General features: G+C 48.1%; 1 protein-coding gene across 1 annotated transcript in view; it reads left to right on the top strand.

The window, feature by feature from the left end:
- TMEM131L (transmembrane 131 like) overlaps positions 1–27255 on the top strand; it is a 121208-nt gene that overhangs the window by 79666 nt on the left and 14287 nt on the right. Inside the window, exons 14-15 of the mRNA XM_063956644.1 lie at positions 16132–16214; positions 16917–17037. Of these exons, the coding sequence (XP_063812714.1) occupies positions 16132–16214; positions 16917–17037 (204 nt within the window). The remainder of the gene's footprint in view (positions 1–16131; positions 16215–16916; positions 17038–27255) is intronic.

Here is a 27255-nt window from a genome sequence, read left to right as displayed (position 1 = left end):
TTTATTTTCTCGCACCTTCAGAGCAAGTCTGAATTTTCCTGAAATCTTTAATTATAGGAAAAATCAACGGGAATTGTTCTGGAGGCTGGCTCGTTTTGCATTCACTGTCCCACATGTGAATATTGGTAATCCTGTCACGTTTGCATTTCTTTTTGAGGTGATTAAGAAATTAAAAGTCCAAGTCCCAATAATTGGAATATATGCTCCTAAGTGTTTGGTGGTTACCATACAATAACTGTTAAGTGGCCACATCAATTTAAATAGGGGGCTGCCTCCCGAGTGTGTGGGTGCCAGTATGGGGGACATCAAGCACTTGTATTGGACTGCTTTATCAACTGATCCTCCATTTTTGTGTAATGTATCGGCACAGTAACATCTACTTTCTGCCACCTCTTTGCACGGTTCCCACTGGCAGTATTTTCTGATGGGGTCTTGAAGTATGTTTTGTTCTACTTGTCATCAGTGCTTGATATTTTAAATGTTCATTTATCATTATTTGTATTTACTATTTTAAGTTATATTTTTGATGTTTTTGCATGTTAAAAAAAAACCCCAACCTATTAGCAGTTGCTGAGTGATACCACTAGAATCTATATCGCATCTAAAAAATGAATGGCTTTAATAGCTCTGCAGCAGCTCAATGTAGGGCTTGTCTGGTCCTACCTAGGATTAATAAAACAAAAGCAAAAGAAAATAGCTGCGCTATTCAAATCATTAACCACCAAAATCATTAAACATGATAGAACAGCAGAGTTATTGGTTAACTTAATTACCTCCAGGAGTTGCATCTTAACAAGTGTTAATGATTAATGACTGAATTGTTATACTTGGTATTGCAAACATTTTTTAAATCATTCAGATAGTAGAAATTTCCTGGTTGATAAAATTAACTTGAAACTATTGAGGTACCTCAAGAAAATGTACAATAATTTCTGCTACACCTGCAGATTTTAGTGTGCCAGTATCCAAAGATGAGCAACTCGGCAGTAACTATTCACATTGGCCGTGAAGAGACGCTGATGCGTTTGCACCAATGCATTCCTAATGGAAGCAGGTGCATAGGCATGTGCCCACATGCAGATTGCATTGCCATGAATAGCCATATCCATGGCAGTGATGAGGGAGGAGACCACTGTATGTATCTGCAAGGGTTTATTGGCTGAGCACTCTTGATAATTAACCAAAAGAGATTGGAACAAGGGGTGGGGTCTACTATGATAGACCGGCGCTCGGGATCCCGGCGCCCAGAATACTGGCGACAGGATCCCGAATGCCGGCAGCGGGGCGAGCGCAAAAGAGCCCCTTGCGGGATCGCTGCCTCGCCACGCTGCAGTCACAGTGGCGTACTACGCGCGCAATGCTATTTATTTTCCCTCCAGGGGTGTCTTGGACACCGCAAGAGGGAGAATAGTTGTCGTATCCTGGCGCCGGGATATCGAGCGCCTCCTGGAACACGTGTATTCAAATATTAGTTAGTCATATACTCCTTGGCAGCCAATATAGCCTGTGTACTGATGGTAAGTATTTAGCGGCACAAACAGTGCACAGATCAACCAGTCTGAGGCTTTAAATTATTGACAGGCACTTCTGTCGTAGCGATATCAGGGAGAAATTATGATATGAAGGGGATATAGCCGCAGTCAATTTGTCCCAAACCTGGAGCGTGGCTCGGGTAGAGGGGAGGAGGTTTAGGCTCCGTGGGCGGAGGGTTCTAGGGATCAGAAAAAGATCTTTCAGGGGGAAACGGGGGCAGGTCGCCTCCTCTAAACACGTCCACCCCGGAGGCACGTTTTTGTGGAGTTCTTTAATCTGGGCCAGAAGGGAGGCCTCCTGGTACAGTGATAGATTGGGCATATCTAGGCCACCAACTCTCCTTGGTAGGGACATCCTCGCGCGGGCAAGTTTAGGGGGTCGCGAAGACCATATATAATTAGTGAGGATTGTGGTGGCTTTATCTAGATACTTCTTGGGGAAGATAAAAGGAATAGTGCGAAACAAGAACATTACTTTAGGGAGCAGCGACATCTTGAAGGCGGCCAAACGGCCCATCCAAGAAACCTCATAGTTGAGCCATGATTTGGTAAACAACTGAAGGGAGGACAGCAGAGGAGGAAGATTAACATCAAATACAGAAGAGGAAGATGGAGGGATATATATACCCAGATATCGTATCGAGGATGTTTGCCAATTATATGGATACTTAGCGCGTAGTAGGGGCAAAGAGTTAGAGAGATTGATGGGCAAAGCATCCGTCTTGGAGGCATTTAATTTATAATACGATGCTGCAGAATACCTATCTAAAACATTGTGTAAGTGGGGGAGTGTTGTGGTTGGATCTGTTACAAATAAAAGAACATCATCTGCGAACAGACATAGTTTGTGCGACGTGACGCCTAACCTCAGTCCAGGGAATTGCGGGTCCGCCCGAAGCCTAGCCGCTAGTGGTTCTATGGCCAGAACGAATATGAGAGGGGAGAGAGGGCAGCCCTGGCGGGTACCGTTATAGATTGGAAAAGGACTAGATAAAAAACCATTACTGAATACCCGGGCCGTCGGGGAGCTATAAAGAGCTAATATGGACGAGAGGATATGGTCACGTAGGCCAAATTTTAGTAGGACTTCTCGCATATAAGACCAGTTTAAGCGATCAAAGGCCTTCTCTGCGTCCAAAGATAGCAGTAGGAGACCTTGCTTGGGGGTTAGAGAATCGACAAGGTTGAATACCCTGCGTGTATTGTCAGACACCTGTCTTCCCGGGATAAAGCCAACCTGGTCCGGATGTATCAGGGAGGGGAGGAGGGTGTTCAATCGAGAAGCGATTAATTTAGCATATATTTTAATATCCCCATTCAGTAACGCAATGGGGCGATAATTTTGGCAAAAGGTCGCATCTTTTCCCGGTTTAGGGATCGTGACAATACGTGCCTCGAGCATCTCCTTAGGGAGAGTGCCCTGTGAGGTAATATCGGTGTAGACTGCCACCAAAGAGGGAGCTAGAAGGTCTTGGAACGAAACATAGAAGTCATTAATAAAGCCATCGGGGCCAGGCGCCTTACCTAGAGGGAGGGACTTGATCACCTGGAGGGTTTCTGAAAGAGACCATGGGGCATTCAGTAATGCTAATTAATCATCTGAGATATGTGGAAGATTTAAATCCGCTAAGAAGGAGTTGATAGAGGAAGGGGTGGGTTGTGGGGTGGCAGGGTCTGATGCGAGGTTATACAGTTGTGAGTAAAATTTGGCGAATTGGTTCGCTATCTCTCTTGGGTTGGATATTTTGGTGCATGTGGGGGATATAATGAGCTTGATTCTATTCCGCGCCTGTTGAGCCCTGAGCTTCCGGGCTAGCATTTTCCCCGGCCTGTTCCCCGTTAGATAAAACTTCTGGCGTATCCTATTCAAGGAAGCCTGGGTGCGCGCCATTAGTAATGTCTGGAGTTGAGATCTAATATCGACTAACTGCTTCTGTAAAGATTTCGTAGGTCTAGATTGGTTTTTGTCCTCTAATTCCTTCAGTTTGAGCTCCAGATCAACCTGGCGCTGTAGGTTGAGTTTCTTGAGCTGTGCTCCCGCCTGAATCGCTGCTCCCCGTATAACAGCTTTAAGTGCGCACCAGAAGTTCAGGGTGGACGTGTCTGAGGGAGAATTAAATTCCATATAAGACGAAATACTGTCAACTATAATTTTTTTTGAGACTGGGTTGGACAGCAAATGAGGAGAGAGTCTCCACGGGCGGGGGGTAGAGTGTTGGCAAGCTACACTCCATTTAAGAATCAGCGGGGCGTGGTCAGACCAAGTTATAGGGAGAATGTCTAAGGATCTGGCGAACTGGAGAGTCCATTTGTCTGAAAATATAAAATCAATACGGGAGTAAGAGTTGTGGACGGGGGAATAGTAGGTGTACTCCCGCCCTGTGGGGTTTTGTACTCGCCATATGTCATAGAGATCAAATTCAGCCAAGAGGTTACGAAAGGCTAAGGAGTTGGCATTGGGGGAGGCGGGGGGTGAGGTCCTAGGGGACCTGTCCAACTTAGGGTCAAGAACTAAATTAAAATCTCCCGTGAGCAAAAGGGAGCCCGTACGAATCTTCTGAATAGCCGCACATAACTTTCTGATAAAAGCTACTTGGTTTGAGTTTGGGGCATATGCCGAGACCAGGGTGACCGGCTTGTCGTTTAAAAGGCCGCTCAGTATAAGGTACCGGCCATTTTTATCAGCCAACTGAGAGTGCAAAATGAAGGAGACGGAGTCCCTAAATAATATAGCCACACCGTTCCTCTTAAAAGGCCCATTAGCAAAATAACCTAAAGGGAACCTACGATCTTTAAAAATAGGGGGTGCTACAGATGAAAAATGTGTCTCCTGTAGGGTAACTATATCAGCTTTATTCTTAGAAAAATAACCCAAAGCCAACCTACGCTTATTAGGGGAATTCAGCCCCTTGACATTCATAGATAGTATTTGGACCATCGGGGCAGGTTAAAGTACTTTGTTAGAGGTGAAGGACCTTGACATAAACAGAAATAGAATTGTCTCGAGTAGCGAGTACCTACATCATAAAACAGAGGGTGGGGGGGGGGAAGGGAGGGAACATGGGGGCGAGGGAAAAACCAGAACGACCCAGTATATCGGGTCGGCATAACTACTGCAAGGAAGGTAAAAAAATGCAGTAGTATATTACAAGGGGGGAACATGTGGCCTAGCGCCACCACCCATGGAGCTAAACAGAAAAAGTAAGCGTAAGCAAAAACAGATACAAATATGCTTACCCACAATATACTTGCGAACACATGGAAATAATAAAAAAATATATATATAGATATAAGAAAAAACACATAAACTTAGATATAATATGAGAGGCTAGTGCACTGTCATCACAACAGGGAGCAGGGCAACTCACGTGACCCCAACAGGGACAATGATCAAGTCCATTCTGCGATGGCGGTGCCGGAGACAGTTCAATTTGAAATCCCAGGCTGGTTGTATCAGCATCAGGTGGTGACCCATTCCGAGCTGATGATGGGTTGTTTCTTGGATCCAGGAGGGAGTGTAACAGCGATATCCCACTCCGCTAGTAATTTGACTCCAGTCTCCAATGAAGTCACCGTGTAAGACTTATTTTCATACGTGATGACGAGCTTCACCGGAAAACCCCATCTGTATGTGATGTCTTGGTCGCGAAGTGCCAAAGTGACGGGGAGAAATGCTCGTCGTTTGGCCAAGGTGAGAGCGGAGAAGTCCGGGAATAGTTGTAAACCTCCAAGAACATCTGAGTCGGAGTCGCCTGCTTCTCTGGCCGCTTTCAGGATGCGTTCTTTGATTGTGAAGAAATGCACCCTCAGGAGTGTATCTCTCGGAAGCGAGGGGGCAACTGAGCGCGGTTTAGGGAGTCTGTGAATTCTGTCGATAAGTAACTCTTTAGCGTCAGTTCTAGGCAGAAGCTTCTGGAACAAGACAGTAGCATAGTTTTCCAACTCGGAATTCTGCACGGAGTCGGGGATGCCACGGATCTTAATATTATTCCGCCGGGATCTGTCCTCTATATCTGCAATTTTTAGTTTAAACGCCTCCATGTCACTTTGCTGCTGGTCGTGGGCCATTATGAGGTCATTATGAGACGAGACCAATTCCTCTACTTTCCTCTCCAGATGGTCCGTACGGTCGCCTATAGCGTGCAGCTCCGTCTTAACCTCCCGAAGGGCCGCTGTGAGGTCCTGAGGCAGCTCAGATTTAAATGCTGAGAGGGCTTGATACAGAGTTTTGACCGTGAGAGGTGCATCAGATTCAGGGTCAAACCCCGGCAGGGAGGCAGGGCTGCTAGGGGTATTTTGCGGAGAAGCGGCGGCCGGGGACTTCCGCAGAGAAGAGGCGGCCTGTGACGTTTTCTGAGGCGGGAAAGATACTCTAGGGGGCAGCACCCCTTTGACCTTTTTAGCAGGCATTCCAACGGAGTGAGGTTCTGTAGACAGAATGAGGGTAATAATAAAGAAGCTCAGGATTTTGCAGAATAAATGACGTAGATTTAGGTAAGCATAAAAAGACACGGGTGGTGGCGGGCAGGTAATCTGCGCTACATCAGAAGATCGATATCACACATGACCTGGCAGAGGGTCATCTCCATTCTGCGGGGTCTAGATGAGAGGCTCCCAGCCGGGAGAGAGGGGTGAGTGGACCGGTACACACCTCTGGTCCAGCAGCGCTGTGCTTTAAGTGCTACCAAACAGAGCTGTGGTATGCTTCCCCTCCAGGTAACTCTCAATAATGGAATCCAGCAGGTAGCAGGCAGGAGAGGGGTGAAAGCTCAGTAGTTGCCATCCAGGGGAGCAGGACGTCTAAGCAGGACGTCTGGGCAGGCTGATTATAATGGATCCTGCAGCAGAAGTAAAAAAAAAAAAAAAAAAAAAAAACAAGATGGCCGGCGCACCTTCCCTGGAGTGTGTCCCGATCTCCTCCACTTGTCAGGGGTCCCCCACGGCTAATTGCCCCACAGGGTTACCTCCCTGGGGGTCAGAGGAGCTAACTGGGTGGCTGCAGAGGCTCCGGCGGGGTCCGCGTCTCTTTCCGGCTCCGCCGTGGAGCTCAAAACGCGGGCGCCGGGAGTACGCGAGTCCCCGGCTTCTGGATGTGCCTAGGCCGCAACCTGCGGGAGCCGTAAAAACAGCTCCCCGGCTCCGCGGCGGGCACTGCTGAGTACAGGGGGGGTTTAGAGGGAGAGGGGAGCCCTCAGATAAGGGTTGCAGCAGGCCAGGGGGGAGAATAAAAGCAAATATTGCGGCTGGATAGAGGAGTGCAGCAGAAGCAAGTCTGCTCTCTTCTCCAGCTAGGCCACGCCCCCGATCACTCCCACTTTTAATCTATAGTGAACTGGTATCCTACCTCATGCTCGGTGACCCAAGCTGTGGGAAAGTGTGACCGAGCATGAGATGTAATACGTTAGGTGTTCATTACAGGTTGCAGCTTTGAGTAATCACCTTCAAACTCCATTTGAACAGTTTACCTGTTCTAAGATACATTGAATGGAACTTAAAATAAATAGCAGCGCTGATAAACCTAAAATATCCAATTCAGTAGAGTAATATGCTGTATGGACAATGGATGGGTTAAAAAAAAAAGTTCATAAATGTAATAATACACTATAAAAAGTATATATCATAAACAATATACACCAGAAGCTTAAAAACCTTCACACCAGCAGTTCATACATGTATCATTGATGCACAGAACAGTAATGAAATAAATGTGCCTTCCTATTTATGCCACCGGAATCAGCAGTCCCATATATATTATGTTATCTCCTTGTTCGAATAGGACTGTCCAATGTTGTACATAATTACCATAATTGGTCACCGATAGAGGGCTGTTCTCCTCAGACATGTGACTTGGAGACCCTAGGAAAGTGGGCAGGATAAGAGATAACAGCGGGAATCCTGAGTCAATATGGAGGGGAGTCGCTAAAATTACGTGAATCAACATCATTAGGCCGCTACACAGAGAACCCACAATTTGTGTGACTTGCAAACATGGGAGTTGGGCCTAATGTGTGCCATAAATTAACAAACTTTCTGTGACCGGTGCTGAATGCTGACCGCCATGGAGTTCAGTTTCACAAAGAAAAGGACACGCTGCCATCAATTTTAAACGGTGGGGAAGCGACATTCAATCCCTGCCTCATTGTGTCTCCCCAAGAGTACAGGAGGTGTTGCAGGGGGAATAAAATCCTCCAATGCCAGCTTGTCTCTCCGGTGTTCAGCTTGGTGCTGAGCATAAGGGCAGGGTGCAATTGTCAGTTTAATAAACGAGCAGGGCGTGGGGGCGTGGCCACGGCGGCAAGGGACTAGGCAGCAGGATCGAGGAGCTCCCTGGATATTGATCCTGATACAATCCTGGGGCTCTTTCTGTGGTCTCCCCTGGACTCCTCTCCTGTCTGGCGGCACTGGGGAAGCGGCAGGCACCGTTTATAGACCCGTGCGAGCGCTCCCGGCTCGCGCCAGTGGCCGCCCGGACTCCGGGCCTAGGCCGCAATCCAGTCCCCGGCCTCAGTTTTGGAGCTCCGCCGGGCGCGTGTGCGCGATCGCGCACCCGAGGCGGCCACAGCGGCCTGCGGCACCGGAGGGAAGCGGCACCCCACTCCTGCACCCCCAGGGCTCCACACCTACATGATCCTGCTCCCCTGAAGGCTGGTGCAGGGAGTGAAGAAGGGGGAATCAGTGTGCTGGGCGGCCATTTTACCTGCAGCTTCCTGTGTCTCTCCTCACTGCATGGTGCAGTGTATGTGAAGATTGTATTGGGCTGGATGATTTGAACTGGTCCCAGCTGCCCGGCCTTTTGCTTTTGGAATACCATACACTGGATATATATATACCACAGGACCCCCCTGGTCCCCCCTTCTCCCTTCAATATAACAGCTGGTTATCCTGGTCCCTGGCGTGCTGTTGATACTGCATTCACCACCCACTGCTATACTTCTTGACACTGAATATCGGGACTCTGAGTATTGCTGGGCCTTGATACAATGGTGAGGGGCGGCCAGAGTGCGGCCGCAGCTAAATTGGAGAAGTTTGCTCGACAGCCTGCAACCCAGCCGACGCAGTCATCTCCTAAGCCCTCCCCCCCTGCCAGAATGGATCCCTCGGCCGGGGCCGACTCAGGGGTGAATGCACAGCCATCTGCTCCTTCCATCCAGCAGGTCTTGGAGGCCATAGCGGCCAGTGAACAACGCCTGTCGGACAAAATGGAGAAGGTGCAGTGTGATTTATCACTGCAGCGACAGGACGTCCAGCGAGTACGGGAGAGGGTGGGCGAAACCGAGACGAGGGTCTCCAACCTGGAGGACCTCAGCGGCCCTTTACAACGATCGGTGTCTGCCGTTACACAACAAGTCACGACATTGCAAACTAAACTCCTGGACATGGAGGGCAGACTCCGCAGAAATAATGTGAGACTCGTGGGCCTACCTGAAAAGGAAGAGGGGGCACACCCCGAAGATTTCCTGGAGTCCTGGCTAAAAGAGGCATATGGCGCTGAATCCTTTACCTCCCAGTTTGCAGTGGAGTGGGCTCACAGAGTGCCCTTCCGGCCTTTGCCCCCAGGCGCCCCGCCACAAACTTTTATAGCAAAATTCCTGCACTATAAGGATCGGGACTCTGTCCTGCGCCTGGGACGCGTGAAGGGCCCCCTGCTCCGGAATGGAATCCGGGTGTCGGCATTTCCGGACTTTGCAGCGGACGTTCAAAAAGACCGGGCCCAGTTTCTTCCCATTAAGCGACGTCTTCGTGACCTGAATCTACCCTACTCGATGCTGTTCCCCTCCAGGTTGCCTGTGGTGGCAGACGGGGAGACCAAATTCTTCAGCTCGCCAAGGGAGGCGGCTTCCTGGTTGGACAGATATGCTCCTGGGGTCCGCCAGCTGGCTCCAGACTGACACCGGGTCGCCCTCCTCTATGGGCCTACAATCCGCAAGTATAAGTCCAGGGAGCTTCCTCTCGTTTAGTGGTTCTGGACTTTGCTGAGAAGTGATATAACCGTATAAAGGTTTTTGTATTTGGGTTGTTTTGATCTGTACGCCTAGTACAGTGTTGCCGTAGGCTTTGGGATCTCCAGGGCTAGAGTTTGGTTAGGGATATGGGTATGCCACAGTTCGGGGAGGTATACGGGGTGGGGGGATGTTTGGGGGCCGCTGTTGGCCTCTCAGCAGTTTTTCTGTTATGTGTTTTGAATTCACGAAGTCTATATATTTGTCATTCAGAGGGTGTGGTGGGGTTGCACTGTTTTATGGGGTTCGGCTCAAGGTCCGGGGCCTGCGGACGATATGATTACGTGAGCGGAGCACCGGGTGGACGGGCGGTTGCCCGGAAGACATCGACAATGGTATTTCCTCTCTGCCTTCTGGTGTCTAGGAGTGCTGTGCCCCTGTTGATACCTTGGCCGACATGCCTCCCTTAAAAATCTTGGCGTGGAATGTCCGGGGCATCAACAACCAAGTTAAGCGATCCTTAGTATTTAAAATGATCAAGAAATATGGCCCGGATATCATTTGTCTGAGCGAAACCCATTTGGAGGGGAATAGGCTGTTGTCGCTCCGCAGGCCTTGGGTGGGGTGGGCGTATCATTCCTCGCACTCCTCTTATTCCCGAGGGGTGTCGGTAATGATAAAGAGGACAGTACAGTTTGAGATGATCAGGGTAAATACAGATCCATATGGTAGATACGTGTTCCTAGAATGTAAACTGTATTCACGTAATTTTTTCCTATTGTCTGTGTATGTTCCCCCCCGTTTTCATATGATGTCCTGCAGAAGGCCGCCTCATTTGTTGCTTCCTCCCCCCACACCCCTGTCATCTGCCTGGGGGACTTCAACAATGTGTTGGATGCCTCTTTGGACAGATGGAAGACTCCTCGGGATCAAGGGGCGGGGGGCGACTTGATTTCATCTAGATCTAAATTTGCAGAATTTCTAGATAGTATGCAGTGGGTAGATGCCTGGAGGACTCGGTATCCTACGCTTCGGCAATACTCCTGTTTTTCTGGTACACACGGCTCCTTTTCCAGAATCGACCTGGCCCTGGTCTCGCCTGAACTTTTGCCTGGCGTGGCGGATGTCCATTACGAGGCACGGGGGGTGTCCGACCATTCACCCCTGGTGCTGTCACTGGATGGGGACTGTCAGAGGGGACAGTCATATTGGAGGTTGCATCCATCTTGGTTGGCCCAGCTGGGCGATTGCCCGGATTTAGCGCCCACATGGGAGGGATTTTTCGCGGATAATGTGGGCACGGCCCCGGTCCCGGTTGTTTGGGATGCATTCAAGGCGTATTTGCGCGGTACATTGACTGGCAAAATTGCTGCCTGCAAGGTAGCTCGCAGGGCGACGGAAAGACAGCTTGAGACTGAGTGTAGGGACCTGGATACACGATACCTGACCGAGGGTACCCCTGCGCTGAAGGCCCGCTGGCTGATGGCTCAGGAGGCCTGGCTGGCTCACCTTTCAGACAAAAATGCACGCTCCCTCTTGTTTAGGGCCACCAATATATACATGCAGGCGGACAGACCAGGTAGTTTGCTGGCCCATTTAGTGCACTACGACCGTCCGGGGACCACGATAGCGCAGCTGCTTGGCCCCGACGGCTCCACGGTAGATCACACCCCTGACATTGCACAGATGTTCCTCCTTTACTTTAGGGAGGTCTATGATAGTCGGCTGACATGCTCCATGGAGGACTTAGACTTGTACCTGACAAATATACCCCTTTCTAAACTTTCCCCTGAGGCTAGGGACGCGCCTCTGACCCTGGAGGAGGTGACGTCAGTGGTGGAGGTGTCTCCTAGTGGTAAATCCCCGGGTAGTGACGGTATTCCCACGGAACTGTATAAACAGTACATTAAGTTCTTTGGTCCTCAGCTGCTTGACACGTATGTTGATATGTTTGCCGCTAACTGCCTTCCTCCCTCAATGTCCGAGGCTATTCTTATAATGCTCCCAAAACCTGGTAAGGACCCTAAACTTTTGGAGTCCTACAGGCCGATCTCCCTTATTCCCACTGATGCCAAGATCCTGGCAAAAATTCTCGCGGTCCGGCTCAACCTAGTAATTGAATCTATAATTCATCCGGATCAAACCGGCTTCATGCCTGGGAAATCCACATCCATTAATTTGCGCAGGCTGTACACTATTTTGCAGGCTCCTCATGAACTTCCCCTTGGACGCGGCTGTGGTCTCATTGGATGCGGCCAAGGCTTTCGACAGCGTTGAGTGGCCCTACCTGTGGGGAGTCATGAGGAACATGGGCTTTGGCCCAAACTTTATACAATGGATCAAATTGTTATACCAAAATCCACGCGCCAGGGTCCTGGTAAACGGCTACATTTCCTCCTCCTTCCCTTTGATACGGGGCACCAGACAGGGTTGCCCCCTCTCTCCTGCCCTGTTTGCCATAGCCATCGAGCCCCTTGCTTGTTTGATTAGGTCGCACCCGGACATTGGGGGAATTGATACGGGTTCATGCACTGACAAAATAGCCCTTTATGCGGATGACTTGTTGTTATTCCTCCGAGACTATGCGGTGGATATGCCCACTGTGTTGCAGGTCATAGAGACCTTTGGTGGGTTTTCAGGTCTCCGCATAAACTGGTCCAAATCATTTATTATGCCCATTATAGGCTCTCCCCCCCAGGTTCCGAAAATATCCCTACCGCTGTGTTGGACAGTCTAGTTTAAGTACCTCGGGATCCTAGTTACTAACGACCCATCAGACTTTGTGCCCTTAAACCTTGATCCTCTTGTACAGACGTTTGTGCGCAAGTCGAGAGCTTTGTGTAAGCTTCCACTGACAATGATGGGCAGGGTCGGCCTCATTAAAATGGTAGTTTTGCCTAAACTATTGTATGTTCTCTTGCAGTCCCCTGTATACATCTTTCCAGCCTTCTTCGGGAAATTAAATAGTGTCGTGACGTCCTTGATATGGGCCAATAAAAGATCTAGAATAAAATTATCCACCCTTACCAGACAAAAAAGGGACGGCGGCCTGGCCTTGCCCCACTTCCAATTGTATTACTATGCTGCTCAGTTATCACATATCGGTATTTGGCTCCGAGGAGGGGAGGAGGCTGGACTAAGCTGGGCGTTCCTTAGGTGCTATTACCCGGATCTTTCCCCGGCGCAGGTCCTGGTTGGGGGAAACCCTTCTAGATTCTCACCTCCTATTGTCTTTCAGGCTATGAAGATATGGCTAGCATTGAAGGGCCTGCTTGGGTACGAGGGTATGGACTCGGATACTCCCCTATGGCACTCCACATTGCTCAGTGAACTGGGGTCTCTAGAGGGCGGGGAGGTGTGGGCTCCGTATTCGATAATTTCAATGTCCCAGCTATATAGCGATGGTTCATTGAAATCATTTCAGCAATTAAAGGAGGAGTTTGGACTTCCGAACTCTCACTTTTACAGATTCTTACAGCTCAGGCACGCCTTGCAGGCGCAGTTTGGAGATTCTCCCCCGGCGCTCCTCCCCTTCCCCATAAAAACATTTCTACACTCACTGGGTCGAGTCAAGGTGATCTCCTTCACCTACTCGTACCTTCTTCAAACAATACATGCAGACCCGCTCTCGAATCTTCGGGAGAGCTGGGAGTGTGACTTGGGTCCCATAGACGGGGAAGATTGGGAGGGCGCTCGGGGTAACCCGAGCCAGGTCACCAAATCGCTGCGGTTTCAGCAGATACAGCTTTTCATTCTGCATAGATCATATATGACGCCAAGCAGGCTGGCCAGATTTAGGACTGATAGCGTTGATGTTTGTCCTAAGTTCGGGACTGCTGGAGGCACCTTCTGGCACCTCACATGGGAATGCCCGTTGCTGCAGACGTTCTGGGCTGGGGTCGGGTCGATTCTGGAACATACGGGGATACCGAGAGGCTTGCTGACTCCGAGATTTTGTATTTTGGGGTTGGGCAATCCTGACTCTGGGTCTCGTTGGGAAAGCATATATGCCCGCAGTATGTGCGCTCTTGCTAAGGTGTGTATTGCGCGGACATGGATGGCCCCGCATCCTCCCACGATACCTGCTTTCAAAGGTTTGGTAAACGATACCCTATTAAAAGAACGCTATGTATATATGAAATAAAATGCCCTTACCAAATACGAGAAGATATGGTCTCCTTGGATCAATTCCACATACTCATCCCTTGCCCTTCAGATTTAGAGGGCACTGGCTGTCGCTGCGGTGCGCTATTTGGGCCCTGAGGCGCTGGGCCGGACCTTCATCTCTCCTTTAACGTAGTTGTTTAACTATCTAGCTGCCACACCACACCTTACACACCTTAGGTTGACTAGGTTTGAGTTTGTTTCAGGGGGTTTTGTTTTGGGGTAGAGGGGTTGTGGGCTATACACGGCCCACTAGACGGGGTAATTACAATAAAGGTTTGGGGAGAAAATATCTAAAATGTTAAGTATGTGAATCATGATCTGTTTACAGACTTCAGAAAATATGTATTTTGTGGGAAGAATGCACGGGAACAGCAATACGGGGAATGTCTTCTGTATATGTATATCCTTGGAGACAAGTATGATTCAGAATAACGTGCAATACCGAATGTGCTTCCCAGTGTACACTGAAATGTCTATCTTTATTTATGCTGTTGAATAAAAATTACTCTATTCAAAAAAAAAAAAACGAGCAGGGCGTGGCTCCCTGCAAAAACATGCTAGTGTGAATGCAATACTTACCCATCAGTGCATAGGCTGTTTTGGCTACAAGGAGCTTGTGACTAATATATGAATACACTTGATACGAACTCTTTCACATACTCTCATACCAAGAGTGTGCAGCCAATTATATGTTGAAGACACTTACTCTGCTATTTTTAGATTTTGGCACACTAAAATTTGCGGGCGTAGAAGAATTGATTGCTCATCACTGTGAGGTACCTGAATGGTTTCAGTCTTATTTTTTTCAACCAGGAACCTTCTTTTCTGAATGACTTGGATTTTTTTCCGCAGTGGCATGGCAATTATGTAATGAATTATTAACATCTGTAAGGGAGTTGCATTTCCTTAAGGCGATTTACATTAACCAATAAGCTTTCTTTTATCATACTCTATTACTTTTTTTTCTTCCTTTTGTGGGTTTTGTTCCAAGTTGTGATTGTTTAATAACTGTTTTGATGTCCCCTGACCCTTATGACACTGACATCAAGGCAGTATATAAAGTTTAATAATGGCACAGTACTTTCGAAGTGTTGTCACTTTGTGTTGCCTTGATTTGGGTCATGTTAGATTCTGCTCAGCTGGTGACTTATACCCCATGGAAATCCCCACTTTATAAATTAGCAATAATTCTGTTTATATGTGATAAACAGAATTATTGCTAATTTATAAAGTGGGGGTGGTGGCAGCTCCTATATTACTTTTATTTGGGTGTCTCTCAGGGCTGTTTCTAGCCAATTTGGCTCCCAGTGCGAGATTTAAAAAATGCGCCCCCCCATGACATTAAAAAATGTGCCCCCCCATCCCCCCCCACACACACCTAGATGGAAAAAAAAAACCTTGCGTGCGCACCCGACAAGGGGGCGTGGCCTCACCTAAATGGGTGTGGCTTCATTTAAATGGGCATGGCCTCGTCTGAAAAGACTACCTCACAATCCAGTTTTTGACCCTGCTCCAACAGATCACGACCACCACAGGAAAAGAAAGTTCTACCATATTAAGCACCACACAGTAATGCCCCCTGCACCATATTATGCCACACACCGCAATGCCCTTGATACATTAAATCCCCACACTACGGCAGGCAAGAGTCCCCATTTCACACATTACGGCAGGTGTCCCCATTTTACACATTGAGAGAGAGAGAATACTTACAGAGGCGATTACCGCTCTTCGGCTCGCCTCACCAGTCGCTCCTCGCGCCGGCCTTTCCCTCTACCTAACTTGGATCCCCCTCTGTACTCCGCTCGGGGGGAGGGGGGGGGGGGGTTTCGGGGTTGCGTCGTGAAGTAACGATGCAACCGCGTCATTCCGTGAAACTCCGCCCCCCGAGCGGGTTACTCGGGGAGAAATAGGAGGGGAAAGCAGGGAGCCACCGTTGGCGACTGCTCGCCTGCCCCAAGAAACGGCCCTGGTGTCTCTGTGCACAGTGACATACATCCCAGCATTCAGAGCAGGCTGCATAGTGCATTTTAGCATACATTACCTAAGTCTCAGAAATGTGGGCTTTGTGCCAATGTACTGTATTTGGAGCCTCTTTTGTTATTTTATGGTGCTTTATATGTAGTTTCTGCTCAATCAGGGCGAGGCAGCAACAGCATGTTAGGTAGCATAAAACAGTGTAACTATAAACGGTTTATCTGTGATTTGAATAGTGACTAATAAAAATGTATCCAACTGCAGCTTGGGAGATTCCCTGCAGTTTTCTTCCATTTCCTTATAGACCTGACATCTGCTGTGTGTGGGAGAAATGTTTCCCTTATAGTTAGACTTTTAGTAAACATTTGTATCAATTTCCCAAAACCTTTTCAGTGGGCAACAATTAGTATTTTAGCTGTTCATTTTGTGTAAGAAGAATTTCCCATTTCTGTAGAAGTGAAGAGTCCGTTGCTAGTAAAGGACTACTTGCAAGTTTAATGTGTTTCTCATTGCAGTTCCGATACAAACGCCATCTGCCATTACCCAGACATCTTTTCTTCACCTTTTTCAGAAATGTCCGATGCTGAAAAGAATAAAGGTAAAACTGCTATGCTGTTCATATAGACAGGTTACAGTATACTGTGCCTTGTGCTATTTGTATAATGTACATTGTGCTCTAATAAGTGTGACCTATATCTTTGAGGGAGGGATTGAGTACTTATGTGCAGCGTTAGTCACATTTTAATTACATATGGCTAAAAAGTGTGTTTTTATTGTTAATTAGGTATAGGTCACTGAACTTAGAAGTGTTCTTAATATAAAAAAACAACAACAACAAACAAGCTCTGCTTCCGTTCGCTTTATGTTGTGTTTGAATATGTTACGTTCAATGTCTTGTGTTATTGAGGTCTGAAAGTGTTTTGCATACAAGATGCTTTCTATAATCACCTCCTCCTGATTATTACTGTAGCCAAATGACGACGTAAGGATGCATAATATTCCATCAGCAATTCTACCTGGTGTGTGTCGGACATAAAATAGTATTGTTAGTGATACTGGCTGTTGGATGCTCATTATGAAATACAAAATATCTAGAATCTTTACATTAATTCAGTATGTGAACTTGTCAAACATATCAATTGCATAATAGTGCTATTTCATATGTAGATGAAGCAAACCTATATACTGTATGAATACTGTTAAATATGTTCAGCTCATTACTGGTTCTTGACATTTGACATTATTGGTATTTATTTAACATTAAATGCTAATTTAACCATCTTTGTCAATGTGTTTGTAGGTCTATATCCACAGGAAGATGTATGGCCGACACAGCCTGTTTGTCTAACTAATGATCTGAACTATAACCTCGAGAGCACAGTGACCTGTGTAACACAGGATCCCCCTCCGGTGCAGAACAAGTAAGTGTTGTGGTCTGTGTGTTTTCTGATTATCTGATTTACTTCTGAAAATAGATTTGCTCTGTTCACAGGCATTTCTCCTTCATCCACTAGGGAACACTGGAGCAATTATATTGGGGTATAGACGGGTGGATGAGTGGAGCCTGACAGTTTAAATTTATTAAGAAGTGTAACTGGCTCCTCCCCCTCTATGCTCCAATAGCCACAATTTTAAAAGTGCGCAAGAGGGCACTGTGGATGCACCATGCGCTCTCAGCGGTTTTGGTTTTATTTTTGTTTATACAGGTTGAGTATCCCATATCCAAATATTCCGAAATACGGAATATTCCGAAATACGGACTTTTTTGAGTGAGATAGTGAAACCTTTGTTTTTTGATGGCTCAATGTACACAAACTTTGCTTAATACACAAAGTTATTAATAATAATGTATTAAATGACCTTCAGGCTGTGTATATAAGGTGTATATGAAACATAAATGAATTGTGTGACTGTAGACACACTTTGTTTAATGCACAAAGTTATAAAAAATATTGGCTAAAATTACCTTCAGGCTGTGTGTATAAGGTGTATATGTAACATAAATGCATTCTGTGCTTAGATTTAGGTCCCATCACCATGATATCTCATTATGGTATCTAATTATTCCAAAATACGGAAAAATCCGATATCCAAAATACCTCTGGTCCCAAGCATTTTGGATAAGGGATACTCAACCTGTATTTCAAGAAGAACTCCTTTTGAGGACTGTAGCTTACTGTGGCTTGTGTCCAGGTCCCCACATGCCCACCGTGCATCCAGGCGGCTAGCAGTGGTGAATACAGAACGCCACACTTGACGTGATTGTGGGGGGGGGAGGGGGGTGTATGCTAATTAGTTGTAGACCCCCAGGTAGGTTACAGTCAATGGTGGCGATTAATGCATGTGCTAGCTATATAAAATATATTTTAGATTTATTTACCGCCAGCTACAGCAGCATATTTCTGTGTGCTGTCTTATAGTCTGCTACTAAATAGCACTTTACTATGTGAGTGCCAGCATATTTAATTTTGTGTGTGTGTTCAGACAATTACTGTTGTGAGATCTGTCCCACAAGCAGTCTGCTGGGTAACTGATAGTATATGTGCTCACAATGCCAGGTAAGGGTTCTGCTGCTGACAAAGGCTTCTCAAAAGGTATTTGCTTGCACTAGGTGCAAGAAGAATTTTCCGCAGGCGTGCTTCAACTGCGCGGCACTGTGTGAATCCTGTTAGGTTGAGGCTTCCGACCCTGCAGTGGGGCTTAACCTGTTCAGGCCGATACTCCGCCTTGGGTAGCCCCCTTAGCAGGTGTCGTGTCAGAATTGACTACTGTGTTAGTGGTTTCCTGTAGGGAATGGGCATCCACAAGGGGTTAAAGATTCAGTTATGGTTCATTGCCTTGTTCTCAAGCACCTGTGCCAGCCTTGACTCAGGGGTTAGCAGATTATGGGGTCCTCTTCCAGGAATTCAGAGAACTCTGCAAGACGCCCATCCAAAAAGAGACTTCTGTCCAATGAGAAATCTGATGCGGATCACTCTTTCCGCAAGATGAGTTATTGGAGGTAGAGGATTTCTCACAGGAGATGAATACAGGTGCACAAGGAATAGAAGCCCTCATCCTGGCAGTCTGTCAGGTCCTTAAATCTTGGACTCTGAGGAGTATTTGGATGCCTTGTTAGGTAGGAAACAGAGACTTGTTAACTTCCCCTCTTCTCTCCAATTAGACGAGAAGCTGTCTGCGGCTTGGAAACATCCAGACAAAATGTTCCAAATGTGCAAGCGTTTTCTTTCCTTTTACCCATTTCCATCAGTTAATAGAGTCAAATGGGAGACTCCTTCACCGGTGGATCCGTCGATTTTTTTTGTCTGTCAAAAAGTCAAGGCTGCCTGTCCCAGAGGCCACTACCTTGAAAGATGATTTGGAGCGGAGGTTGGAAACTACCCTAAAATCTATGTACATAGCAGCGGGAGTTATACTCAGGCCAGTCTTAGTAGACTCTTAGGTAAATAATGCTGTTGAGAAATTGGCTGAACAGTTAGTTGCGGGCCTGTGTCAAATTTTTAAAGATCTGACGTCAAAGAAATGACGTAATTTCCCTAGCCGAGCACATCCAGGAGTCTGCTATTTACCTGGGAGATGCCTCCAGGGATATTGGCGGGTAGTTGTAAAATCGCGGCTTCAGAGATTGAGGTTTGCCGCACACTTTGGCTTTGGGCTAGGCAAGCCGATGCCGAATCTAAGAGTGCAGTGTAGGCGCTTCTATTCACTGGTGATAACCTATTTGGTCCAGAACTGGACAAGTGGATTTCTCTGGGCATGGGTGACAGGAGTACTTTCTTGCTCTCAACCTCAGTTACTCCACATGGGTCCTACTCAGGACCTTTTACTTCATTCCTTTTGGGCCACTACCAGTTTTCGAGGGAAAGCCAGAGGTGCCTCGTCTGTGGTTCAGGGAGGATGGACCAAGGGTAGGCAACCCAGTCTTTCCAGTCATCCATACCCCAAGCCTGCAGATTAGCTGGTGGCCTGACAGTCTTCTGTCCTGCCTGGGAGCCCCATGGTGGGTGCTCGTCTGTTTCAGTTCAGGGAAGTCAGGTTTCAGATTTGTTCCTATGTTTGGATTTGCAATCTTGTGTCCCACGGATACAAGATAGAGTTTGTTCAGTTGCCCTAGTTCCATTTTTCACCACAGGTCTGCCAGTCACGAGGCAGAAGCAAAAGGTGTTGTAGCAGGCGATCGCCAAGCGTCTCGCCTCCAAAGTGTTGGTTACAGTTCCAGTGCATCAACACACTCGGGGCTGTTACTTAAATCTGTCTGTGGTTCCGATTGAAGCCGGACAGTTTAGTCCAGCTCATTTTAAATCTGAAATCATTAAATGTTTATTTAAAGTTTCAAGACTGAATCCCTCCACCTAGTGATTGCAGGTCTGGAGGCTGCAGAGTTCCTGGTGTTATTGGACATCAAGAATGCTTACCTGCACATTCCAATCTTGGGAACCGCATCAGGTGTTCCTCTGCTTTGGCATCAGGGATTCTCATTATCCGTTTCAAGCTCTATCCCTTCGACCTGTCGTCTGTACCCAGGGTCTTTACCAAGGTGATAGTGGTGATCATTGGTCATCATCTCCAGTTCCTGGTCGTGACCATTGTACCTTACCTGGACGATCTCATTAAGGCTCTGTCGGTGGACAAACTTTTGGATCAGGTGTCCCTTATGCACCAGGATCTCATCCAACATTTTTGGATTGTCAACTACCAGCCGATAACCTGGTGACGACCCAGATTCTTCAGTTTTTTTGGATGATTTTGAACACTTCCCTACTAATGTTCCTTCCTCCAGACATTTGAGAATTTGTCAGGATGGTTCTCAAGCCAAAGAGGCTGTCAGTTCACTTCATGGACAAGATAGTGGCCTCTTTCGAGGCCATCAGTTCAGCAGGCTCCATTACAGACCGTTTCAGTTGGGCCTTCTGTCTTGGTGGTTGTGGTGTCACCTGCTCTGGTGGCTTCAGAAACAATTTCACAGCGGGTTGCCGATTCGCCATTTGGAATTGGATTCTTTGGACTATGGGCACCAGTCTGAGGCTGGGGTGCATAGGGGTGTGCAGGTGTGCCGCTCTGGGTCTCTCCTCCACTAGGTCACGGACTACCTTTTCAACCTCTTGCTCTGGGACATAAACTGCTCGTCTGGGCCGGTAATCAGTTTGTCTTTGCCGGGAAGGGTCGGCATGGCCACCAGGGTTAATTCAGTCGGCAGGAGGGAACGGGAAGTTGCATGGCCACATGAGAGTCCTGCTGCATCCCACAGTGGGCAGAGAGACATGCTGTGGCGATCTCCGCCTTGATTATACCAGGCTTGGAGAACTGGGAAGTGGACTATCTGTCGCCAGGATCTTCATCATGTGCATATGTGCGTTGGACATTGCCAGGGAGGGTTCCAGAGGAATCCTGTTCTATATTGGATAAATTGTATAGTACCTACCGCTATACTATTCTGATCTTTCAGTATGCCACATAGCAAAATATTATATTTTATTTGTATTTGATGTCCCAGAATTTATGGTTACACCCCTTTACATTAAGCTTGTTGAAATTAAATTCCAGGAATACAGTTATTTTGGAAGATCTTTAACACAAAAATAAGCTACAACCAGACTCATTACTTATCAATAATCATTGGGGTTGATTCAATTCAGCGCGCTGCTTTGTCGGAGAATCCCATAATAGGCATTCTCAGACATAACTGCCCTGTCACGATGTTGTTTGTACCGGGGTAGGGTAGTAAACAGCACTGTGGCACTAGTTTTGTCAGATTGCTGCTCGCACACCTGGGGGTGTGTGAGCAGAAAACCATTAGACGGACTAAACCACTAAATTGAATAGCAGCGGGACTATTCAATTTGCGTTCAATTGAATAGAACCCATTGTACTTAGGAAACATTGTTATTATACATATTAAGGGTGGTATCCTATTAGCCACGATAATGCAATCTGTGAGCGCAGCTAAAGTTATCGTACCTATCTCCTGAAAAAACAGCTTATCGCAGACTGTGCGCTCCCGTTTTTTGCACCTATCCTATTCCAAACATAAACAGACCGATTACTCCCACTTGTTCCTCTCATGAAGCACCCCAATATACCTATTCCTTGTACCCTAATTTCCATCACTTATGTCATTTTTTTTTACCTCACAAATGACATGTAATTATTGACCAATTAAAAACATCCAAGTGCCTAATTAGTCATTGAGGGGTGTGTCCCAGGGGTTCTGAATCGAATCTCCATATTTGTCTTACGTCCGAGAGGATGCTTGGGACTCCGTAAGGACCATGGGGATAGACGGGCTCCGCAGGAGACATGGGCACTAAGAAAGAACTTTAGGTATGGGTGTGCACTGGGTCCTCCCTCTATGCCCCTCCTCCAGACCTCAGTTGATTATTGTGCCCAGAGGAGACTGGGTGCATTACAGGGAGCTCTTCTGAGTTTCCTGGAAAGAAAGTATTTTAGTTAGGTTTTTTATTTTCAGGGATCCTGCTGGCCACAGACTCCCTGCATCGAGGGACTGAGGGGAGAGAAACAGACCTACTTTAATGTTAGGCTCTGTTTCTTAGGCTACTGGACACCATTAGCGCCAGAGGGAATGGAACGCAGGTCTCACCTCGCCGTTCGTCCCAGAGCCGCGCCGCCGTCCTCCTCGCAGAGCCGGAAGATAGGAGCTGGGTGAGTATGTGAAGAAAGAAGACTTCAGAGGCGGCAGAAGACTTCAGATCTTCATAGAGGTAACGCTGTGCGCCATTGCTCCCACACAGCGCACACACGGCAGTCACTGTAAGGGCGCAGGGGGGGGGGCACCCTGGGCAGCAATAAGGACCTCCAGAGCTGGCAATAAGTATATATACAGGCTGGGCACTGTATATAAAAGAGATCCCCCGCCAGTTTTTGAATTTTTCAGCGGGACCGAAGCCCGCCGCTGAGGGGGCGGGGCTTGTTCCCCAGCACTCACCAGCTCCATTTTCTCCACAGCACACCGCTGAGAGGAAGCTCCCCGGACTCTCCCCTGCTTACCACGGTGAAAGAGGGTTTTAAAGAAGGGGGGGGGGGCACATAATTTGGCGCAAATACATTATAACAGCGCTATCTGGGTAAACATATTGTGTTTTTTTTTCCTGGGTCATTAGCGCTGGGTGTGTGCTGGCATACTCTCTCTCTGTCTCGCCAAAGGGCCTTGTGGGGGAACTGTCTTCAGATAAGAGGATTCCCTGAGTGTGTGGTGTGTCGGTATGCGTGTGTCGGCATGTCTGAGGTAGAAGGCTTTCCTAGCGAGGAGGTGGAACAAATGAATGTGGTGTCTCCGTCGGCAACACCGAAACCTGACTGGGTGGATATGTGGAATGTTTTAAGTGCTAATGTGAATTTATTGCACAAAAGGTTGGACAAAGCTGAGTCCAGGAATTATGCAGAGAGTCAGGCCTGCCTACCCCTATGTTGCAGGGACCTTCGGGGTCTCAAAAGCGCCCACTATCCCAAATAGTAGACACTAATACCGACACGGATTCTGACTCCAGTGTCGACTACGAGGATGCAAAGTTACAGCCAAAATTGGCTAAAAGTATTCAATATATGATTATTGCAATAAAGGATGTTTCTCTGACGTCCTAGTGGATGCTGGGGACTCCGTAAGGACCATGGGGAATAGACGGCTCCGCAGGAGACTGGGCACATCTAAAAAAGATTTAGGACTATCTGGTGTGCACTGGCTCCTCCCCCTATGACCCTCCTCCAAGCCTCAGTTAGATTTCTGTGCCCGGCTGAGCTGGATGCACACTAGGGGCTCTCCTGAGATCCTAGAAGAAAGTATAGTTTAGGTTTTTTATTTTCAGTGAGTCCTGCTGGCAACAGGCTCACTGCAACGAGGGACTAAGGGGAGAAGAAGCGAACCTACCTAAGTGGTGGTAGCTTGGGCTTCTTAGGCTACTGGACACCATTAGCTCCAGAGGGATCGAACACAGGACCCGACCTCGTCGTCCGTTCCCAGAGCCGCGCCGCCGTCCCCCTTACAGAGCCAGAAACAAGAAGGTGGTCCGGAAAATCGGCGGCTGAAGACTTCTGTCTTCTCCAAGGTAGCGCACAGCACTGCAGCTGTGCGCCATTGCTCCTCATGCACACCACACACTGCGGTCACTGATGGGTGCAGGGCGCTGGGGGGGGGGGGGGGCGCCCTGAGCAGCAATAATAACACCTTGGCTGGCAAAACTAACACCATATATAGCCCCAGAGGCTATATAGGTGTATATTAACCCCTGCCAGAAACGATAAAATAGCGGGAGAAAGCCCGCCGAAAAAGGGGCGGAGCCAACTCCCTCAGCACACTGGCGCCATTATTCCCTCACAGCTTCGCTGGAAGGAAGCTCCCTGGCTCTCCCCTGCAGTCCTGCACTACAGAAAGGGTAAAAAAGAGAGGGGGGGCACAATTTAGGCGCAATATATATATATTATAGGCAGCTATAGGGGAAAACACTCTGTATAGTGATATCCCTGTGTTATATAGCGCCCTGGTGTGTGCTGGCATACTCTCCCTCTGTCTCCCCAAAGGGCTTTGTGGGGTCCTGTCCTCTGTAAGAGCATTCCCTGTGTGTCTGCTGTGTGTCGGTACTGCTGTGTCGACATGTATGATGAGGATAATGATGTGGAGGCGGAGCAAATGCCTGTGAATGTGATGTCACCCCCTGCGGGGTCGACACCAGTGTGGATGGACTTATGGAAGGAATTACGTGACAGTGTCAGCTCCTTACAGAAAAGGTTTGACGACATAGGACAGCCGGCTACTCAGCTTGTGCCTGTCCAAGCGTCTCAAATGTCATCAGGGGCTATAAAACGCCCGCTACCTCAGATGACAGATACAGATGTCGACACGGATACCGACTCCAGTGTCGACGATGATGAGACGAGTGTACCCTCCAATAGATCCACCCGTTATATGATTGAGGCTATGAAAAATGTTTTACACATTTCTGATGGTACCCCAGGTACCACAAAAAAGGGTATTATGTTTGGTGAGAAAAAACTACCAGTAGTTTTTCCTGCATCTGACGAATTAAATGAGGTGTGTGAGGAAGCGTGGACTTCCCCAGATAAGAAATTGATCATTTCTAAACGGTTAATGGCTGCGTACCCTTTCCCGCCAGAGGATAGGTCACGCTGGGAAACACCCCCTAGGGTAGATAAAGCATTGACACGCTTATCAAAGAAGGTGGCACTACCGTCTCCGGATACGGCCGCCCTAAAAGAACCTGCTGATAGAAAGCTGGAAAGTACCCTAAAAGCTATATACACACACACTGGCATTATATTGAGACCCGCTATTGCATCAGCTTGGATGTGCAGTGCTGCTGCTGCGTGGTCAGACTCCCTGTCGGAAAACATTGATACCATGGATAGGGACAATATTTTGCTACCGATTGACCATATAAAAGACGCGGTCTTATACATGCGTGATGCACAGAGGGATATTTGCTGGCTGGCATCAAAAATAAGTGCTATGTCCATTGCCGCCAGACGGGGGTTATGGACTAGGCAATGGTCAGGTGATGCCGACTCCAAGCGGCACATGGAAGTTTTACCCTATAAAGGGGCGGAACTTTTTGGGGAAGGTCTTTCAGACCTCGTTTCCACAGCTACTGCTGGGAAATCGACTTTTTTGCCACAGGCTACCCCACAGCAAAAGAAAGCACCGTATTATCAGGTACAGTCCTTTCGGCCCCAGAAAAATAAGCGGGCTAGAGGCTCATCCTTTCTGCCGAGGGGCAGAGGAAGGGGGAAAAAGCTGCAACACACAGCTAGTTCCCAGGAGCAGAAGTCCTCCCCTGCGTCCGGTAAGTCCACAGCATGACGCTGGGGCTGCTCAGGCGGACTCGGGAACGGTGGGGGCACGTCTCAGGTTTTTCAGCACACAGTGGGCTCTCTCACAAGTGGATCCCTGGGTCCTTCAAGTAGTATCTCAGGGGTACAGGCTGGAATTCGAGACGTCTCCCCCTCGCCGTTTCCTAAAATCTGCCTTGCCGGCAACTCCCTCTGCCAGGGAGGCAGTGTTGGTGGCTATTCAAAAACTGTATTCACAGAAAGTGATCGTCAAGGTACCCCTCCTTCAGTAAGGAAAGGGTTACTACTCCACAATGTTTGTGGTACCGAAACCGGACGATTCGGTGAGACCCATCTTAAATTTAAAAACCTTGAACACTTATATCAAAAGGTTCAAGTTCAAGATGGAATCGCTCAGGGCGGTTATTGCGAGCCTGGAGGAGGGGGATTACATGGTATCCCTGGACATCAAGGATGCGTACCTGCATGTCCCCATTTACCCTCCGCACCAGGAGTACCTCAGATTTGTGGTACAGGACTGTCACTATCAGTTCCAGACGCTGCCGTTCGGGTTATCCACGGCACCGAGGGTCTTTGCCAAGGTAATGGCCGAAATGATGATACTCCTTCGCAAGAAGGGAGTTTTAATTATCCCGTACTTGGACGATCTCCTGATAAAGGCGAGGTCCAAAGAACAGTTGATAGTGGGGGTGGCACTTTCTCAGGAAGTGCTACAACAGCACGGCTGGATTCTAAACATTCCAAAGTCACAGCTGGTCCTGACGACACGTCTTCTGTTCCTGGGAATGATTCTGGACACAGACCAGAAAAGAGTGTTTCTTCCACTGGAAAAAGCCGAGGAATTGTCAGAGACATTCTAAAACCAGGAAAAGTGTCGGTACATCAATACACACGAGTCCTGGGAAAAATGGTAGCTTCGTACGAAGCAATTCCATTCGGAAGGTTCCACGCAAGGACGTTCCAGTGGGACCTGTTGGACAAATGGTCCGGGTCCCATCTCCAGATGCAACAGCGGATAACCCTATCGGCCAGAACCAGGGTGTCGCTGCTGTGGTGGCTGCAGAGGGCTCATCTACTAGAGGGCCTCAGATTCGGAATACAGGACTGGGTCCTGGCGACCACGGATGCCAGCCTTCGGGGCTGGGGGGCAGTCACAAAGGGAAGAAATTTCCAAGGACTGTGGTCAAATCAGGAGATTTCTCTTCACATAAATATCCTGGAGCTAAGGGCCATTTACAATGCCCTAAGCCAGGCAAGACCCCTGCTTCAAAACCAGCCGGTACTGATCCAGTCAGACAACATCACGGCGGTCGCCCATGTAAACAGACAGGGCGGCACGAGAAGCAGGATGGCGATGGCAGAAGCCACAAGGATTCTCAGATGGGCAGAGAATCATGTGTTAGCACTGACGGCAGTGTTCATTCCGGGAGTGGACAACTGGGAAGCAGACTTCCTCAGCAGGCACGACCTCCACCCGGGAGAATGGGGACTTCATCCAGAAGTCTTCCAAATGCTGGTCAACCGGTGGGAAAAACCACAGGTAGACATGATGGCGTCCCGCCTCAACAAGAAGTTTAAAAGATATTGCGCCCGGTCAAGAGACCCTCAGGCGATAGCGGTGGACGCTCTAGTGACACCATGGGTGTACCAGTCGGTTTATGTGTTTCCTCCTCTACCTCTCATACCCAAGGTAATGAGAATAATAAGAAGGCGAGGAGTGAAAACCATACTCGTGGTTCCGGATTGGCCAAGAAGAGCTTGGTACCCGGAACTTCAAGAGATGCTTACAGAGGACCCTTGGCCTCTGCCGCTCAGACAAG

The sequence above is a fragment of the Pseudophryne corroboree genome, chromosome 1 (genome assembly GCF_028390025.1).
Source record: "Pseudophryne corroboree isolate aPseCor3 chromosome 1, aPseCor3.hap2, whole genome shotgun sequence".
Classification (NCBI taxonomy): Eukaryota; Metazoa; Chordata; class Amphibia; order Anura; family Myobatrachidae; genus Pseudophryne; species Pseudophryne corroboree.
This window is presented reverse-complemented; position numbering and strand designations above follow the sequence as displayed.